This window comes from Tyto alba, unplaced genomic scaffold, assembly GCF_018691265.1.
Source record: "Tyto alba isolate M040663 unplaced genomic scaffold, T.alba_DEE_v4.0 Super-Scaffold_46, whole genome shotgun sequence".
Lineage (NCBI taxonomy): Eukaryota > Metazoa > Chordata > Aves > Strigiformes > Tytonidae > Tyto > Tyto alba.
This window is the reverse complement of record NW_024881322.1, coordinates 6259001-6279609: the sequence shown is the minus strand read 5'-3', so window position 1 is coordinate 6279609 and position 20609 is coordinate 6259001. Positions and strand designations below refer to the sequence as shown.

At 48.0% G+C, this 20609-nt stretch overlaps 2 protein-coding genes across 2 annotated transcripts; one reads left to right on the top strand and one right to left on the bottom strand.

Annotated features, from left to right (window-relative positions):
- Positions 1–3683: 3683 nt before the first annotated feature.
- SLC25A38 (solute carrier family 25 member 38) lies at positions 3684–12868 on the bottom strand. The gene is made up of 7 exons (XM_042806530.1): positions 12798–12868; positions 11581–11702; positions 10874–10958; positions 10187–10366; positions 9563–9731; positions 8781–8947; positions 3684–7417 (listed from the first exon to the last, which is right to left on the bottom strand). Exons 1-7 carry the CDS (start codon positions 12816–12818, stop codon positions 7295–7297), a joined length of 867 nt encoding a protein of 288 aa, XP_042662464.1. The 5' UTR covers positions 12819–12868; the 3' UTR covers positions 3684–7294.
- A 6266-nt stretch (positions 12869–19134) lies between these two features.
- Positions 19135–20278, top strand: LOC104359351 (C-C chemokine receptor type 8). The gene has a single exon (XM_009965090.2). It carries the CDS (start codon positions 19135–19137, stop codon positions 20236–20238), a length of 1104 nt encoding a protein of 367 aa, XP_009963392.2. The 3' UTR covers positions 20239–20278.
- The last annotated feature ends 331 nt before the right edge of the window (positions 20279–20609 follow it).

The following is a 20609-nucleotide window of genomic DNA, read 5'->3' as shown; positions in this document are numbered from 1 at the left end:
ACAGCCCTGAGAGTGGAGTTTCTTAGAAAAAAAGAAAAGTAGTGATACTTACTTTGTTACGCTTCCTATTGTCCAGATCTGGATAAATTGCTGGACAGTGCAGACACTATTGACTGTGCCTTCTGCAAATAATAATTCATGTCTTTCTAATAACAGTGCTCTTTTAGTTCCCTCTCATCTATTTTAACCTAATATAACTATAGCAGTGTGATTTGGCATTGAACCTCCTGACAGCCCCTTTGCAATGGCTGCACAGAGTTGCTCTGGAGGAGATTATTTAAGTAGCAGGTTACATCACCATCTCAGGTATGTTCGTCGCTTCTTGTAAAATGAGACTTTGTCCTGTTTTGGTGAGCAGTCGCTGTCAGACACTTTCCATCATTCCCACAGAACTTCAGCCTGCAAGTCAGGAGCTGGCTCTCACACTGTTCTTTTTTTTCTGTATGCTTGTTAGATGATCTTAGCAAGATTACCAAATCAGTTTTAGAATATTCTTTAAGAGAATAATTCACACATTTGCCACATGGTGGTGACAAAGGCAGGTAAAATGAAACTCAGTGACATGACCTCTCAGCAGGAATGTGAACTATTACACAGGTACCTAACAGATCATAGAATTTTGTTGCACTTTGGTAAGTGCACAGTGGATAGTGAGAACTGACCATATACAACATGTATCTCCTAACGGGAGCACGATGTGAATATTAGCTTGGGGGGAAGAGGGGAGGTGGTGATGTTACCGTGGTGTGTGCGATGGATTTAGCTGGAGAGCTCTCCTGTGTAATCAAAAAACACTTGTATTAACAGTGTATTTGAACATAATAATTGGAAGTTCAGTAACGAATATTGCAGTAAATACGGTGTTATCAAAGGAGTGCTGCTGGTAAGCATTCCAGACTCCTCTGCAATCTCTAATATTTATTTCTTCTTGTTACATTTTGGACCCTTTCTGGTAGACCATGAGCTCCACAGCCCATGAGTGGGCTTGAAAGAATCATGCTAAAGCTTCACAGTAAAGTATTGCTAATTATTTTCTCAATCAACCTGAAAGTTTTCTTTATTTTTTAACTGTGTGGTGAGACACTTTAGAATAAATTCTGCTACTAATGGACATGTCTCTCAGGTATAAGTGTATCTATCTTACCATGTGTTTTAGACCACATGTCTCATCGCTATTCACACTGAACTTTGTTACACAATTATATGCAGAGTGTGGCAGACATTGCTTTTTAAAAGTTGGATTAGATTCAAAATATTCCTTATCTGAGAAAAACTTCTTACAGTTTAGTCACCTCATCTGACTGCAAAGATATTGAAGCTGATACTAAACATAAGCAGCCTGAATGTGAAGGACGGAGATGTTCCTACTTCTTTTGTGCAAACTACTGTCGGTCACCGGCAGCAATCGGTGAAATGCTAGCCTACAGTTGTGGGGAACAGCACACATGGAGAACAAAGTTATTCAGCAACTGAGGGGCACAGGGCCATAGCCAGGGCCTTTCCTGTTTGGGCTGGTTTTGACTCTTCAGTCAATACCAGCAAGGCAGTGACATCCTGGAGCAAGCCCTGCGTAGGGTCACCAGAATGGGGCCCAGACTGCGCGAGGGAAGGCTGAGGGCAGTCCCTGGGCACAAGGAGCAGCCTCACTCTCTAGCAAGCAAAACAGTATGTGGGAGCAAACCCACAGAAAGGGGCCCTCGGGCACCAGTCCTGCCACACCGCCAAGGAGACTTGGAGCTGGCAAGTGCAGAGAAGCATCACGGAGTTACTACCAGCCTTTGGGTGGTGCATGGAGAACCTCGAGCAGGTTCCTGGGGTGGTCACAAAGCCCCAGAAAGAGCATCTCGCTGACAGCCAGCCCAGGCTGTGGGGGAGAGCAGTGGCCCTTGCCAGGAGAAGCCTCTGAGCAGGGGGCTGTAACAGGGGCCCCTCAGCGGTGGGAAAGCCCCCGGGCTGCAGCAGAGGTGCTCTCTGTCACCAGAACAGGTCCTGTGGTGAATGGATGGAATGGTGCGTCCTGGCAAGGGGCTCAGGCAGAAAAGTGTTTGGGCAGCATCTTCCCCACCAAACGTGCCAGTGGGTGTCATCCAAGAGATGGTGTAGCACCCCTGGAGCTGGACCCTCCAGAAGATAAAGAGGAACCCACGGAGATTGACTCACCTCCAGCAAAGCTGCACAATACCCTGCTGCCTTGTAAATTCCATCTTGGCTTGTATTTTGAAGATTTGGTATTATTTCCTTCAAGTTTTGTGAAAACATACTCCACAAACCTATTCCCTTCCTATTTCTAGTTCTACAAAGTTAGAATTGCCTAACATATGTTACAAAAGTTGTGGAGGTCTCATTTTAACCTCTTAGTGTTTTTTGTGTTATTTTTACTAAAATTCCTTAATGCATTATGATAAAATCTCTCAAAACGTTTTATAGAGGTAAAATTGGAGATTAAGAAACAGTGCAATGTGGAAAATCAGCTCGATACTTCGAAACCAAAAGCAATGCCAGAAGGTATAAGCATATTCAAGTGCTCCACAATGAGTTTGCAAAAGTGCACACACATCCATATGTGTGTGTGAGATGAGGAATACTTTCTGCTCTATTCTGGTGATAGTGATTATGCATAGCAGATAATACATTAAAAAAAAATTTAAAAATCAAGCAAAGCATTTGCCTGTTTTTTAGGTGAAAGGGAAAACCACGATTTAATGTTTTATTACAATGACAGTGCCTCTAAACTGTTCTTTTCCTGTCTTTCCCACCCTCCACTACCCGAGAGGGTTAGGGAGCTTTGTCTGCTATCTCTTCTCACAGCTGGGGCAGCTGTAAAAACACCCTCTACACCAGAGGTGGCCCTCCAAGACAGCAGGAGAGCTCTGGGGAGCCCTGCATGCAAGAGCAGGCACTATCACCAGCCTAACCTGGTATTGGGTGTCTGCACAAGCAGTTCAGGTCCAGCTGGCGCGAGGCTCCACGCCAGGACTGCCTGGCAAGTCTGTTACACACAGATAACTCTCCCTGAGAATTGCTCCATTTAAGAATGCGTCATCTAGGCAACTTCTTATCTGAAAAGATAAGAGGTTTGGGATCTTCACGACTGGAAGATGTGCAACTCTGTATCAACATCAATGTTTTGCTTAGCACAACCTGCCTGCTGCTGAATCCCAGGACCGTACTGCGGCAGCGAGAGGCGATCCCAGCGATCCAGCATCACCTTGCGCTATGGCTTGCAGCAGAGGATTGTGTCCCAGGCACAGCTCCTGGCCCCCTGCTGAGGTCGGACTGCCCAAATAGCAAAGGCCTGATTGGCAGGAGGTTAAAAAGAACCTCTCAGAGTGCTCAAAACACCTCTGTCCTAAAGGCGGGTGTTCCACAAGCTAATATGGAGATTCAGTTCCCATCAGTCTTTACACACAGCAGGCAGAGGAAGCTGTGAAAAAGACAAGATTCCCCATTGCTATGTGTTTTTTCCATTTAAATAAAGCTGATTTAGGTCGTACTAGCACAGCCTGTGTACATTATACCTCACAGAAAAAGAGAATATGCATTGCCTTGTATGGGCTCTGGACTCATCCAACAGTCCTGTTCTCTTGGGAATCTTTTGCTTTCTTAAGCCTCTTTCCATCCCATCCCTCATGGGTTTGATTGGTTTGGGGTTTTTTTAAAGAAACTCTAAAGAGATGACATGATTCCTTCTGGCAACCAGTTTTTAATAGAAACATACAATATACCTTCTCACATAAATATTTTATATAGACATACAAATATGCACAATATTCAAACCTATGCAATGTTCCAAAACTTCAGTTCTGTTTAAACAGTGCAAGAAAAAAAAAAAAAAATGAGCACAGGAAGAAAGGAAATGTGAAGTTACTAAAACTTCATAAATGAACAGACTATTTCTCTTGTGTCTTTACAAACTCACTTAAAATACTGACTGGCAGTTAGCCAGTTGTGTTGCTACACCATGGCTGCAAGGGCAAGCAGAGACAATGCGCATTCACCAACAGTGTATTGCCAGCAACACAGGTCACTCAGAGGGATCCGACCACGATCCTGCCGTATATAGAAGGGATCAGACCACCTTCTCTGGAATCCAAGCTAAGATGTCTTTGGAAATGATTGTCTGATAGGATTGTTAGTGTTGAATTGCTAGCATGATGCAGGTAGGTGCTTAAGCACCTGTGATGGATCCTTTATTTGATTTACTTTGTATTGAGGTTGTACAGTGACCATTTGTTCTTAATTAGAAGCGTATAACCTCAAGGGCAATATATCTATACTTCACATCCACACACCTGTTTTTCTTGACTTGCTATAGCTACCAAGAAGTAACTTCAATAAATCACTTTAGAAACAATGTTTTTGACGTGTGGAAAAGGTTGAAGGATGGTAAGAATCAGAGCTGAGAATTAGTTTTGTGCCTGCCTATGTGATACGGCTTTCAGAAGACAGTGGAGCAGAACTTCAGGCTTTCCCCTCCCCCATATATGAGAAACCTGACAAAAGAAATAATAAAAGAAACCCAAACAACAATCTTGTACCACAGAACTCACTCATCCCAGCTCATATTTAAAGAAGTTTTTGGATTTGTAGCACCAAGGGTTGATGAAGCACAGTGCAGTTTGGATTGTCTATTTCTTAAACTCAGAGGAGCCCAGGATAATTCACAAAGCAAAAGCATATATTTTTTCACTCTACTGCAACAACAAAGAGCCTCCTCATTCCCCACAAAGTAAGGGGAATGAAAGAACTTTCCCAAAGGAAAAGCTAACACTGCTTTAGGCCTGAAACCAGACTTAAAAATTAACACCAAACAAACAAAAATTGTAGACTTTAAAACACCAGCGTACTAGAATAAATTCTCTAGTTCTTCCTTTGTTACTTGACCAGACAGGAGTATAGGACATAAAAGCCACTAAAGCATTCCTGTATTTCAGGTTTCCAATGAGGACTTTACTTAATACAAGTAATACTTAATTCAAACCTGGCATTCTTCTCATTTTTAAAAGCCTAAGTTTCTGTCTGCACAAACAGCCCTCGACTGCCACAGCCCAAGATGATCAACAGATCCAATTCATACCAGATTAAGAAAGTCTCAGATAAATTCAGGCTTCTAGTACAACATGTTGGTTTGATCCTATGCACAGGGGAATAAAAGACAAATGAGGTAACTCATGTAACTGCCACCTTACTCCACCAGGTCAGCAATCCTACACTCAGTTCTCCAACTCTCTGTGCCAGTAGTGTTCAGGATAACAAACAGCAGGATGTGCAGTAACCACTGTCTCATGCACTCTCATGAGTTCAGGTCACTAAGGGTAGGAGGGACAGCAAAAGAAAGGAACAGTTCTTCATATTTAGGATTTGGCAAATTATGTGCCCACGTGCCTGACAGTGAGAAGCAGCAGAGGGAATCTGACAGCTCATCAGCCACAATGCAGAATGATTTTACGCAGTGCTCTATTAACGTGTAGACGTGCACACGGGACCCTCCACCATCATTCTTGGAGACGCTGGCACTGTGCAGCACCAGTCTCCTCACACAGATGAGCTGAGGCTAAAAACAGGCAACGCCTTCCAAGCCTCCAGCCCATCCCCTTACACTTTACTCAGACCTAACTTTCACATCAGTCATCAAACCTTCATGGAGTTGGAATCTGGTGAAGAGCATCTTTTACAACCCACGCCCCCCCTCTTCTTGTGGTCAGAAGTTTGCCAGAGCAGGCATCAATTGTGCAAATGACACTCTACAAACAACAGGTAGGTAATACTGATTGTTCATACAGTTAGTGTCATGTCTTCATATTCAGAGACATCTGCTCTGTTTCTAAACTAAATATCCCTGGATATTTAAGAAAATAAAAGCCAAAGCTATGTTTTCTGCAAGGCACACTTCCATGCCCAGCTTTGTGGCAATGCCAACAGAGTTGCAAGAGTCCCAACCCAGCCAGCCAGCACGGAGGCACAAGTGAAGAGGGGAGCAGGCTGTACCCAAGTATAGACAGCACATGCTGTGAGGTCTGTGTAACAAAGTAGGAATGAGGAAGAAGGCACAGTGGATGAAAAAACTATATTTATCTGTAGGCCTAAACTCTAGATACTAAAACATGGACTACCTGCTAAGAGAAAATGACCAGCTGGGAAACTGTGAAGGATCTGTGCGGAGCCCAAAGAGAAATAAAAGTTCCCTACTAAGCACTCATATGTCTCAAACTTTGCAGAAAGCTTATAGAACAGAGCAGCATTTTTTTTTCCCAAACCCAAAGATACTCCACATGCAATCAGTAGTGCCTTTTAAGGGAAATCTGAAGTGTCAGTATCTACATCTGCTTCCATTATACATTTATGCATTATGAGCTATGACCCTAAAAGCTACATCTAAGCACCAGCTTGCACTGAGGGTGTTGACCAGGGATTAACAAATTTATAATAGGAAGCACTTAAATCTCTAGTACAACTGGATTTAAAAAAAAATATAATAATAATACTTGAGTATTCCTGATAAAGTCAGACCAGCAGGAAAAACATTTTTCAGAGAACAAGTAGAACTTTGGTAGCAATCAACTCTAAAGTGCCTTATGCTTCTTAATTCCTGTGCAAATACTGCTCCAGAGGCAGAAGCACATCTCCAGAGTGTTAAGATGCTCAATTACACGTTAACACATGACACGGCAAGGAGGCTCCAGTCACCTTCTCTGCTATCACGCACAGTACAAAGAGATGACAGAGACCATGTTCCCAGCTTTCCTTCAGCACTTAATTTCTCTTCCACCCGCTCCTACAATATAAGCATGAAGAGACACATCCAGTCTCCCACCGTGATCTGCAACATTCCCCTGTGAGAACAAAGCGTAAGAGGAAGGAGAATCTCTATCAGCGGTGGGTCACTGTGGCCCTACTGGCTAGATCAGCAAGGAACAGGCTGGCAGGTTCCGCAATCACTGTTTTCTCCTCAAACACTTTTGCTCAGCAATGTCTCATTGCATAAAGGTGGTGAGCACAGAGCTATATTTAAAAGGGGCTTTTTCCTCAGCATAGTTACAAGGCTGCGGAAGCCCTGCCATTTCCCATGGCAGTCTGCAAGCACAGTCCTTCTGGAATGCATTCATCAAATGATGCAAAGATCAGATCCTTCTTTCCTCTACTTGCCAAAAGGCCTAATCCCCTGTCTCAGAAGGGGTTTTTTCCTCCTGGCTGAGCAAGGCTTATTCCTCTGTGGACCTGGGAACTTCCTAGTGCCGGTTGATCACAGCAAGCAGGAGGAGGAGTGATGTTGGTTGTTTCTTGTGCAAGTCAGTCAAGATTTCAAGCCCATTTTTTCCATCATCTGTTCATACACTGTCCATGCCATTGCTGCCATCAGAGTCCGCCTGAGGGCACGTGGCACACCACCTCTGAAAAAGCCAACCAACCCAAAGTCCTGCAAGAGGAGACAAACAAGCAGCAATCCATCATAATCTGCCTCTAGTGTTTTAACTTCCCATCATTTATTACATGGAACAGCACAGGATGTATTTCAGCTCAGACCCAAATCAGTTTCTGAAAACTCAGGCTTAAGCAGCATTTAATGTTTTGGAAGAACCTGTACCACTTTGCAACTGCAGGGCTACCCAAGAAAGCAGGAAGCACAGTGAGTGGAAAAGGGAATGCCAGGACAGCAAAAGCCACACTCAAACCCGACAAAAGGTGAGAGTATAATAGTTTCAAGACACTTGAGGAAAATGACTTGTTCTAGAGCTTCATATTTACAAAATAGCTAAGTGACTGTTGTAAAAACTGAGATTTTAAGTACTGAAGTAAAAAAAAAAATTCTGATATGAGAAAAATGTGCCATGCACAAAAAAGCCATGCACAAAAAAAGCAGATTCCTGTTTAGGAATAGAGTTCAGTATGGAGGCAAAGCAAACATGACAAGATTTGCCCTTCTGAGGGCAGGAAAAGAAAGGTGGGCTCTGAGTACATCTCCATCCCATTCCTGGAATACAAATCTGGGCATTTATTTATCCTTTGGTGTCTAAAGGGCAAAGGATTGTTTTGGACCTGGTTTCTATCTGAAACCAGCATTTCACGCTACATACTAAAGAAACCTTTTGTCTCAGTGTGGTAATCACGGATGCACCTACACAATAAACCAGAGGCAGCAGCAGCTGTAAGCGCAGCTCCTCCAAGCCCACATACTAAATTAAACTGAAATGAAGATGAAATAAACTTAGTGCTTTCCATCACTACATAACAGAAGTGAATCATTCACCAGCCTGAAACATGAAGCTGGTCTGTGTGGAAAGATGCTTGCTGGAATGTGCCCGCCTTTGTGCTCCAGTACTCTGAGCCTGCTCTCCAATTCCCCATCATGTGTAATTTCATGAAAACAGATGAGGACTGAGGAATCACAAGAATAAGCAGGGAGCAAGTTCACTGCCTTGTAATCCATTAAAGAGGAGCAAGAAACGCATCTGAGTAGTGACAACGGCCCCTCTAATTACAAGGAAAAGCAAGGAATGGACTGGAGCTTCCAGCTGCTTTCAGACCATCAACCAGAATACTTCCCAGTTATTACTGAACAGGTCTGCACATAAACCAGTGACAAGAGATTCAGCCTTAGTCTCCCACAGCAACACCCACTTCAACTTCTGAAAATGCTGACACTAATTAGCCTGACTGCACGAGCATATCAAGCAGTCACATTTGTTCACCTCCTTTAAAAGGCAACAACTTTCTTAGCATAGCTGTGCTTCGGGCAAGGAGAGGTTGTGATTGGGCACATTAGAAGGGATCCATCTCACCTTGTAGATGAAGGCAATGGCCTGGCTTGTCCTGCGGTACTTTTGGGGGGACAGCTGCATGTGTGTTTTGATGACATCAGCAGGCTGCGTTGCCAGTGAGGCCAGGACTCCCGCAAAGATCCCACAGCCAAAATTCAGCAAGGGCATGAGCACTGGATCCAGCTGGTCTGCAACAAAGCAAAGGGAATGCACTCAGACACAAAACAGGCCAGGAACACTCATGCTGCACAACAAAGTGAAAAGCTACTGAATTATTAAGTCAACCTCAGAGTCCAAGAGAAGTTAAAATCCATGCCGGGTAGAGAAACCTTTCAAGGGGAAAAGTGGCTACTAGTCAAAAGTTATTAAAAAGCCTCACTCGATGGGGAACTGAATTTGACAGTAACTCTGAAAAGGACAGATTGTGCAAGTGTTGCCCCAGCCATTTCTAACATCAGAGAAGCCCCAGTTTAGTGAAAACCAACCAGGATATAAGACAACCAGCAGCAGAATGCACTGCTGAAGACAGCATCTCTTTCAACTGTTCACTAACCCACCTTATGCATCAGTCTTCATAAAGACAAACAACCAATTTAAGGACAATTTCCATTTCTACATTGACCTGGGCTATAGATCTGCAGTTCTCCACAGGAAAACATGAAATGTCTCATCTAAAGCCCTACAAGACACTGATTTAACTACTGAGGTAGAGGGCAATAAGCAGTGCACACAAGCAGTCAACTGCAGGGCAAGATGTGAGAAGAGAAACATTTGCCATTACAGCCTCCAAGATTCAGCCTTACCCTGAGGCGTGAGGCTTTTGGTCTGTGTGTAGAACATCAGGTAGATGCCAGAGAAGGGTGCATCCCGCAGCAGCGTCGCGGTGAGCCCACTGAACATGCCACGAGCCCCTTCTGTCTGATAGATATTCTTCAGAGCTCCATACACACTCCCGTAGCCAAATCTTCCACTCTGCAAGGGTAGACAACGGTCAGGCACCCATGGGCTGGGCACAGGCCAAGGAGCCTCACACAGACTCTCTGAGGCCACAGCATCCAAACAAACAGCGGTATACAGCCAATGTGGTGCCTGAGACAGCAGCACAGAGGACAGCTCAACGCAAAAAGTGGGTTTCATCGACCTCAGCCTTTAAAACAATCCTTCAGAAAGGTAAAATATGGAAGATGCTACACAAATGTTGTATACAACTGCAGCTTAAATATCTCAAGAGTGAATTCTGTTTCATCTTCTTGCCTAAATATCAGCGCGTGGCATTTCCTGCCCAATGTGTGAACCAGGATGAAATCAGGACTACGTGTCTGGCTGTACCCAAGTGGCAGCAACCTTCTCCAGATTGAATTTCTTTTTCATCATGAGGAAAGCATGTGACATCATTAATAGGGAACTAATTAAAATTCCATACTCACCTCATATCGGGTTTTCACTACAGTCACTGGCAACATGCAGATACCAGAAACTGCACGTGCGGTGGCACCCAGAAAGACAGACTCCAGGGCTGTGGGTGAACGGTCCACTAGAAACTTTTGCTTCATTGTGTACAAAGTGCTGAAGTAAATCCCAACACCGGGAATACATCTTGCAAAGGACTTCAGAAGGAAAAAAAAGCACACATAAGACAAAATGTGCTACAGAACATTTCAGAGACTGTTAAACTTGACAGGAAGCTTTGTAGAAAAGAAAAAAATCACTAAAGCTAACATACTGAGGAAAGAAGACAAGGTTAAAAAGTCATTTATGGCACTGAGAGCCAATTGATTCAAATGCTGCCAGGATTTAACACGTTCCGCTGTGGCAGTTTTCTAGGAACAAGATATTCCAAACCAAAATGAAGTTGGTGCAGTTGTCATCCCACATTTGCTAAACTATTCAAGTGTTCAGCTGCTCAGGACTGCAAAACCACAGGTAGTGCCATGACCAGATCAGTGGAATTGACAACATTAACTCCTTAAAATAGGATTTAATCTAAATCACTTGCTTTCATTCATAATTGTCCAAGAGCTCGCTACTTAAATCCAGGCGGTCATAGTTAGTAATAAGCAGTAGGTTTATTTATCTACTTATTTTTAGAAGTCAGGGTTAAAACAGCCACTTACTGGAGAGACACCTTTCCAGAGCCCCAGAAGACTCTCAGTACGAACAACCCTAAAGAGGAGCTTTACCATCCCAACACGACCAGACCTGAAAGACAAGACAAGACATGAATTTCAGAGACGACCTGCTTCTGCTCACTGCAGCCATCCCCTTTCACTTGTGTCTCTGGGTACCACCCCAGCACCTCCAAGGTGCTCTTTCTCAACTCAGCCTGCTTTTCTTGGCCAGTCCTTCCGGGGCTCCTCTGCCACCTTCTGCTTTCCCACCACTTGTAACACACATTAGAGGCCTCTATCATTAGAGTTTTAGTTGCTCGCTCCCTTTGTTAGCAGCAGCATATGTAGTCATGGTTGGCTACACCAAGCAAACGTGAGCAGCTGGACACATGATAAAGTTACGTGACAACCACAAAGGATTTTTCAAGCAGAAGACAGCCCACAAAACTGCAGAACAGCCACTCCAGCAAACACCAGCGTCTCAGGTGAGTACAGACAAATGCTGAAGTTACATGTTATTAAAGTAGCACTCACGGAGCAGCCATTTCTATCTTCTGGAGCAAAATATCAATCCTTCACCATACTATAAGAACATACCTCCCATTTCAGAAAGACTCTCTAAATTACAACCCTGAACTCCAAGCCCCAGCCAACGAATCGGGCAGAAGCCTATGGCAGACAACCCCTGTGCCCACACATCCCCGCCCTCTCACCCATTCACAGCAGGCTGCAGAGTTTGCAGGCGGGTTTTCAGCAGGTCAAGGGGTTGGAAGAGAAGTGTGGAACAAGTCCCACTGATGGAGCCACACACAAAGGCCTTTAGGACTGGATGCATCTGGAAGAGGAAGAAGAGGACATTAAGCAGCCATATAATTAGGAATGGCACAAGAGGAAACAGAGCAGCTGATGTGTCACATGTTATAGGAAAGGAAGACAAGCCAACCCCAGACACTAAGGACTGCTGCTCAGGGCATAGGAAACATTTTCAGACCCTTTCAGAGCCTGAGCAAATTTTATTTGTGGTTTTTGGTCCCTCTGCCTTTCCTGGAAGATTGTTCCAGAACCTCCTTGCAATTCAGTAGTTGGAGTTTTCTCAACATCAAATGCATCGGCAAGTATTAGGTGGTAACCATTTGCCACACCAAAGGAAATGGGTGCCCCCTTCACACCGCTCCACCAGGTGCCAATACCACCTAGCTCTGCCCAGCACCCTGCCAGCAGCACCACCAACCCTTCCCCCCTCTTGCACACCAAGGTCCCTCACTGCCACGGGCACCAGTGGGGCTCTCCCTCAAAACCACCCACCACCCCAACCCAGCGCCAAGGCACCCAAAGCACTGCACGGCCTGCTCAGCTGGGGCCTGGGCTGCTGCCTCTCCGCACTTCTCGGAGGGAGAAGGCAGGAAGCACAAAACGACACAGCAGGGCGATTTTTTTTTATTTAAAACCAACCAACCAACCAAACAAACAAAAAAAAAAACACAAACCAAAAAAAAAAACCAAAGGCGTAATGGCGTTTTGCTAATGAAGAACGAGTTTCTACGCCGCTCAGATGTTTGCAGCACGGTGGTTTCTGGAGGGACCCACTCAAAAGCCACCAACGCCCCTTCCGCAGCCAGCAGCGCCCAGCTGCCTCCCCCCGCACGCTTTCGGACCCCCCTGAAAACCCGTTACGAGCCTCCGGCCGCACCCCCAACACCACCCCCCCCCCCCCCGGGCCCAGCGTTACGGTGCAGGGCCCGCGCGTCCCGCCCGGGCCCGCCTCCCAAGAGCCAGGCAGGCGGCAGAACGCGAGGGAAGCGGGGAGGGAGCGCGGCGAGCCCCCGGTCGCTGCTGCCGCCGCGCTGCCCCTCAGCCGAGCGAGCGAGGCGGGCCCGGGGGGGGGGGGGGGGGCAGCAGCCGGTAACCGACCCCGCGCGCGCCGCGTTACCTCAGCCTCTCGCCCCGGCATCCCCGCAGCGCAGCCAGTGAGCGCAGCGGGGCCGGCGTGACGTACGCGACGCTCCGCCCCCCCACCCCCTGCTGGCCAATCCGCGCAGCCAGCCCGGGGCCCACGCGGACGGGGGGGGGGGGGGGGCGGTGCTCTCCCCCGCCCACCCCCCAGGGCGCCTGCGCTTCCCTTTAACCCTTCGCCTGCCGCGCCCCGCCCCGCCGGGCCCGATCCCGGGAGCGGGCGGCCGCCTTTCCCCCCACCACCGCGGCCGCGGTTTTGTCGCATCTCCCGGCTGCTCAGTGTCCAGCAACCGAGCCCCCGCGGGCTCCGTCGGACTTCTCTGGGAAAATGTAACGCGCAGGGTGGCAAAAGGGACACTCAGGCTCCGCTCCCGTTATGCGCTTCCCGCCTCGGGGCAGCGACTGCCTTCCACGTCGTTGGCAGCCTCCCTGTTAACTCACGGATCAGCTCGCCCCCATCCCTCCTGCTGTTTCTTCCCTTAGCTCGCATCTTGCTCCGCCGCCGACCTCCCGTGTCACCGCGGCCTTCCCCACAGGCTGCAGGGGAATCGCTGCTCTGGCGCCCGGAGCTCCTGCCCCTTCTCCTTCACCGACCCGGGGTCTGCGGGGCTGGGTCTCTCACACACTCCTCTCTCTCACAGCTGCTGCTGCGCAGCATTTTTTACCCTTTCTTATATACGTTCTCACAGAGGCACTACCGATGTTGCTGGCGCCTTTGGCCAGCAGCGTGTCCACCTTGGAGCTGGTGGGACCCGATGACTTCCAACACGGGGGCAGCTCCTGGCATCTTCCCACAGAAGCCACCCCTGAAATCCCCCCCCCCCCAGCTACCAAATCCTTGTCAAGTAAACCCAATGCATTCCACCCCTCACCTCACGCATTTTAAGAACTATCATTAAAACACACACTAATCATACAGTCTTCACAAACTTCGCTTACATCCACTAAAGAATTCCTGACACCAAAATCAAAGTAACGTCCTCACAACGCTGACAAAAGTGGACGACTTACACACACTCCACGCTTCGCCCCTTCATCACAGTTACAACAACAAAATTTCCCCACAACAATGCTTTCCGCTCTCTAGCAGCGCTTTGCCGGTCACCTGTCCCAATTACTACCCTTATCCCAAATTCCTCCTTCCCCATGTTGAGCCCCACAAAGGACTGTGGTGGGTTGACCCATGGCTGGCTGCCAGGTGCCCACCCGCAGCGTTGATTTCCATGCCTCAATTCTGCAGGAAAACCCAACAGAGGGAGCCCCAACCCTTCATGTCATTGTCTTGGAGACATACGAGGAGACAACTCAGCTGTGGTGGCTTTCCAGCCACCAAGCTGGAAACACATTTATTCTTCATTAAAAGGGTGGGGAGGCAAAATTAACCTGCATGATCCGGGTCTGGAGTGTTCCCTGCTCGGGTGTGGCTGCAGCTGGGGTGCCCAGGTGCTGTTGGCTTTAGGCGTAGGATGACTCTGAACCCATGGTCCCTTCTGCCCTCATGCCTTACGCTGTGGTCTCATTACAGCCCCAGATTTCCCAGCTGCTGAGAGACAGGCACTGAAAGGCAACGTGTGACTGACCCTGCTGAAGAACGCAAACCTCTCTGCAGAGCCAAACACTGCTTCGAGGCACTGCCACTGTGGGAGAGAGCCACCCTCCCCCTGCCCCCAGCTCATTTCCAGTGCCCTGGGGTGACACCGATTCAATCTCTCTGGCTGTCACCAGCGAGGTGGACCACCTGCCCTGCATGCATTGTGCCATGAGGACATCTTCCACGGGAAGATGCCACGGAGCTTTACAGAGATCTGCAGGTCGCCGTGGCTGCCCAGCACCATGGACCATCCTCACCCCAGTTACAAACAGGGAGACCCTGGCACACCACACACACGCACTCGTGCGTGACGGAGGCACGGCCGTGGCTCCTGCTGCGCAGAGGTGTGGGCACACCAGAGCGCACGAGCGAGGCGATGACCTGACGTGTGTCAGGCAGATTAGCAAATGGCCTTGACGTGGCTGCAGGAAAGGTGCTGCTGGTGGGCCCTGAGAGGCAGAGCTGAAGTTGGCGGCTGCGTTTGCACCCAGCAGCAGCCCTCTCTGCACCACTGAGGCCGAGCACCCCTTGGCTTCTGAAGGTGCCAAGTTTGTCGTTATGGGTTAAGAAAGGCATTTTCCAGCTCCTGACCAGAGGCAAAAGGATCCCCAGGGGCATGTGTACTGCCATGCTGCAGACCAGGACCCTGCTGTAACCAGGAGGGTTGGTTCTGCAGTGCCTGTAGGAAGTTTTCCACTGAGGCTCTGTCCGGAAGAAACAGCTTACGTTTATCTTATGCTGTTACTCACATTTTCCCTCCACTGTAACACCGTCAGTGTGCCTGCAAGGCTGAGGAGTGTGCAGGTGAGCGTGGCACATCCCGTCCAGCTCTGGGGCACGCTTCCAGCAAGAGCGGCACCAGTGCCCGGGCACTGTCCTGCACGCAGAGGGGCTACCCAGAGACAGCCACAGCCCCCTCTGCCCCTCATGGGAACCTACCTCCTCCTCTTGCTCCTCCTCCTCCTCTCCCTTTGACACTGCTCTTTGGAAGGGGGGAGACACTGGCTTCCTTCCAGCCAGGGCTGGTGGCCAATTTGCCTTGATCCTGGGCTCCCCTCCAACAGGGCTTCCCAGTGCCGCGCAGGGCAGAGCCAAGGTCTCCTGACAGGGGCGTTCAGCCTCGTCTCTCCCCTGCGCATGAGGTGCCAGCAGCTTGTGCCACTGCCATCACTGATGCCCGTTGGCACCTCGTCTCCTCTGGCCAGCGCTTCTCCCAAAGGAAGAGCCTGGGGTGGAGCTCGGTGAGCTGCGAGCAGAGGTGCCCTTTGGTGGCTCTAGCTGGGGACAAAGCCTGACCTCAGGAAGGCTTGTGAAGCCACCCGGGCCGTGGGTCACACCAAGCAGCGGTGGCTCCAAGGGTGCTTTGTGCTGCTGTGTCTGCGCCAGCCAGTGCAGGTGTCACCAAATTCAGGAATGAAAACTCCTTAATGCTGGGTTTAGCATTAATGAGCAGGCATTACTTTATTTGGCTGGGGACATGAGGGAGTCATTCCACCTAACATGTCATTAATTGTCCACCTAACATTCCCAATGGAACCCCGAAACTGTGCACTGTTTTTTCTAATAGGGCTTTTGCTACTTCCCTAGCTTTGTCAGTACGACAGGGAAAGGCTTCAGGCCATCCTGAAAAGGTATCAACCAACACTAGCAGATACTGATGTCCCTCTTGTCAAGGTAGTTCTGAAAAATCCATTTGCCAATGTTCTCCAGGGCAATTTCATTTTCTTTTTTTGTTTCGTAAAGGGGGGTTTCTTGTATGAATGTGGGTCATTCTGTAAACAGATTTTACATTTACTGACCACACTTTTAACTGCTCCTGTCATGAGCACTTGGCTTCTCAAGCTATCTATAATAGCCTCTGCCCCTCAATGTGTTGCATTGTGTTTATCTTCAGCTAACTGTTTCATTACAGCCTGTGGTACTATGACTTGCCTATCTATAGTCACCCACCATCCCTCGGAATTTCAATGAGCTTTTAATATATCAGCTAATTGATTATCCTGGCTCTGATATTCAGGTGCCCCTTTTGGTAGGTTTACCTCTTTGGACAGTACAACAACTAGGATGCTTTTCTCTGACACCTCCTTTGCCATTTTATCTGCTAATCAATTTCCTGTATTGACAGAGGTATGACCAAACTGATGGGCTTTGAAATGTATAATAGCTACTTCTCTTGGTAACTGGACTTTCTAGTAATTGTTTGATGGTGTCTCCATATTTGATTGGCAATCCCTGAGCTGATAGCAATCCTTATTCTTTCCATATGGCTCCATGGGCATGTACTACCCCAAATGCATATTTGGAGTCCATCCAGATATTAACCTTTTTTCATTTTGATAGTTTTAATGCCTGTTGTAATGCTATCAGTTCTGCTTTTTGGGCTGAGGTGTTAATGGGTAAAGGTTGAGCTTCCACAACCTCAGTCTGAGTTACCACTGTGCAGCCAGCTCTTTGTTTTCCTTCATGCATGTAGCTGCTGCTATCTGTAAATAGTTCGTCCTCAGGGTCCTCTGTTGGAGTATCTCTTCAGTCTTCTCTGCTTGAGTGTACCTGTTCGATGGTTTGGAGACAATAGTGTTGTATCATTCCCTCCCCTTCAGACACAGGATCTAAAAACATTGTGGAGTTAAGAGCAGTAGTTATTTTTAGTTTCATGTATTCTTGCTCTGGGAGAACTACTTGATATTTTAACATCCTGCTCTTCAGGGCTTTAATTCAGTGTTAGTCTGCAAGAGTATCCTGCAGGGTGCATCAGAGAAGGGAGGGTGATACGGACTTGGCAGTGTTAGGTTTGAGGTTGGACTCAATGACATTAAAGGTCTTTTCCAATCTAAATAATTCTATGATCAGTTCTCTTGGGTATTTCTGTCTCTGTGTGCGTGGGCGCAGGGGGAAGGCACGTTCCAAGGAAAAACATTAAAGCTAACATAGCACCCTTTGCTGTCACCAGCTCTTGGCAGCATTGGGCCATCCCCCACAGACATCTTCACTGAAATTCCTTGGAGCAGGGGAGGCAGCACTGCTTCCTCCCTCCCAGCCACAGCGACCGCAGAGCCGGGGCGGCAGGTGGGACGGGGGCACCCAGGTGAGGGACAGCGGCACTTCACAGAGACGTAGGGGAAGTTGCAAATCTCTTCCATTGACGTTCATATAAATGTTCAAAGTGAAAAACTGTGCTGATTATTTAGGAGATAAACCCGACACATTTCCGTTTCTCTACGTGTCAAATACACAGGCTGAACTTACTGTCTTGGCAGTTGATACATCTTCAATGTAACACATATCACACTGAGGCATCTTATGACTGTGCACTGCTACGGTGAGGACCTTGTCTGTGACTTGGCACTGCAACATAAACTAAGGTAAATACTGCCAGCATATATGTGAACGTATGCCTGCTTCTTAAAAACCCATGATATAAAGACTTTTTTTTCTTTCAGACACGGTGTTGTATTATGGAAGGGAACTTGACATACTTGCCAGGCAGAGGCAGCTCTGAGGACCTGTCGGTGAGTCACTCCCTCTGGGCTGCTGCCCTGTAAGCCAAGGCCAGTAGCACACCTGACAGATCCAGTTTTGCCTGCAGGAACACGTAGTACTGGTAGGGAGATTAGAATAAGTCAGTGTGGTTGTTGTTTGAAAAAAAAACCACCTGAGTGAAAATATCTTTGGCTGATGAGACTGTGCTTATGGAAGAACACTATCCTCAAGGGCAGGGGTAGTGCTAGGAGGATATCCTGACTGGGAGATGTACTGCCACGCTTCTTCTGCTGTTTGCTGTCCCAGGTGCTGCCCCGGGGATGTGGTGGTTGCTGCTGGGGAGGCTGTGAGGAGCCGGGGAGCAGGGAAGGGGCACGTCGCTGCTGCCGGTGCATCCTGACAGGCACCAGGAGAGCAGAGCCACTGGTGTTGAAAGGAAAACCAGCCATCCCTGTTAGCAGAGTAAAGTCTTGGTGGGCATGAGCTGCCGGCAGCAGCAGTTTGTACTGGCAAGGGTTGAGACAGAAAATCTCTTGATGGGGAGGAGAGAGGAAGGGGCAAAAAGCCCCGTCTGCTCTTTGGGAAGTCGCCCCTTGGGCCAGATCTGGCACTGCTGATCTCACCCGGGGTGGAGAGAGCGTGTGACATGCAGCACCCAGCGATGATCTGTACGTGCTGGTGCCTTTACAGCTGAAAACCTGCTTGGATTGTGCAGGAATCCTCTGCAAAAGTAACTTCTCTCATGAAGGGCTATTTCTGGCAGTCAGCTAACTGGAAACACAGCTTTTGGGAGATGAGCCTTTACATGTCAGGTCCTCCCTGAGCCCTGCTCCCTTTCTCCTTCCCGAAGGAAACATGGAATAGGACCCTGAAACCTATGGCAGGGGCTCTCAGCCCCCTGGCCATGCCCATTTGGTTGCTGTTTTGGGGATGCTCCCTGACTCTGGCCCAGGTGCCCCACCTGGGCTGCAGGCACGGGGCAGGGCACCCCACATGGAGCTGGCGGAGGGATACTGGTAACCTCTGGTTTACCACCACAGCTGCATTTTCTTTGATCTCCTCTGCCCCTCGGGTGCAAGAACCTCATCCTGCATCTTGCAAGGGAGGACTGGTCACTCATGTTCATTCCTCATTTGCATCCTCCAGCACAGCTGAGGCACAGCTGTTTGTTCTCATGCAGCTTGGTGTGAGCTGACTTGTGCCTAGTATATTTACTAAGAAGGTAATTTGGGATTTGGGCCTCATGAATTTCCTTGTCCTTAAACAGGTGGGTTACACGTCACCAACGCCTAACTCCTCTGCGGCCTATGAATACGCCTTCTTCTACCCAGAACTGGACATCAGCTGTGATCTTGAAAATATTCCAACATTTGCATCTACCTTTTTTCCAGTGCTTTACTCCCTACTGTTCGTGGCCGGCCTTGTGGGAAATGCTTTGGTTGTTTGGGTCCTAACAGTCTTCAAGAAAGTCAGGGCCATGACTGATGTGTATCTGCTGAACCTCGCTATCTCTGACCTCCTCTTTGTTCTCTCCCTCCCCTTCTTGGTTCAGTACTCCATTGTGAGACAGTGGACTTTTGGAAATGCGATGTGTAAAATCATCAGCTCATCCTACTTCATTGGTTTCTACAGCAGCACCTTCTTCATAACCATCATGAGCATCGACAGGTACTTGGCTATTGTCCAGTCTGTCTACGCTCTAAAGGTTCGGACAGCTGCCTATGGGCTTATCACCAGCCTGGTCCTTTGGGCAGTTGCCATTTTAGCATCAGTGCCAGACTTAATTTTTTTCCAGGAAATTAATTACAATAACCAGACTAAGTGCATCCCCCACTATCCTGACAGCAGCAATGGCTGGAAGACTTTCAGTAATTTTGAAGTCAATGTCCTGGGGTGGCTCATCCCTGTCGGTGTCCTCATTTTCTGCTACCACAGCATCTTGAAAAACCTGCAGAAATGCCATACTCAGAACAAGTACAAAGCAATGAAGCTGGTTTTTATTGTTGTCATTGTGTTCTTCCTGTTCTGGACCCCTGTCAACATTGTGCTGTTTCTGGACTCTCTGAGGAACATGTACATCATCGATGACTGCCAGACAAGCCAAAGGCTAGACCTAGCCATGGAGCTGGCTGAGGCGCTCTCCTTCATCCACTGCTGCCTCAACCCAGTCATCTATGCCTTCGTGGGTGAGAAGTTCAAGAAGCACCTCCGCGAGGCTTTCAGAAAATACGCACGTTTTCTGTTGATCTGCAAAGACTACGGTGCTTCCAGTGGGCGCAGCCTGGACAAGCACTCCTCTCTGCACATGTCATCCTCACAGTCGTCTTTTGTTGGCACCGTCTTGTAGAGCTACAAGTCAAAAACTTTCATCCTGAACAGGTGACCTGAAGTTGAGAAATCCTTGCAGCAGGGCATCCACAGGGATGAACTGTTTGGGCAACCTTTTAGGACAGGAAAATTCGAAGCAGCTGTTTGAGCTTGCTTCTATCATGACTGCCTTTTGGGTTCTTGCTTTTTAGCATCTTTTTAGCATCTTCCCTTGGCATGTCCTGCCCTGCCTGCTTTGTGAAAGGGAGGTTGGAATTACCAGCAGACTCCCACACTGCCTGAGCAGCACAGAGAGGTGTCTTAGAAACATTTCCCCCACCTCAGATTCAGTACTGAAAGGAACTGTTTATGTTTCTAAACCTGGGACACTTGGCTGCTCCTTCCCTCATC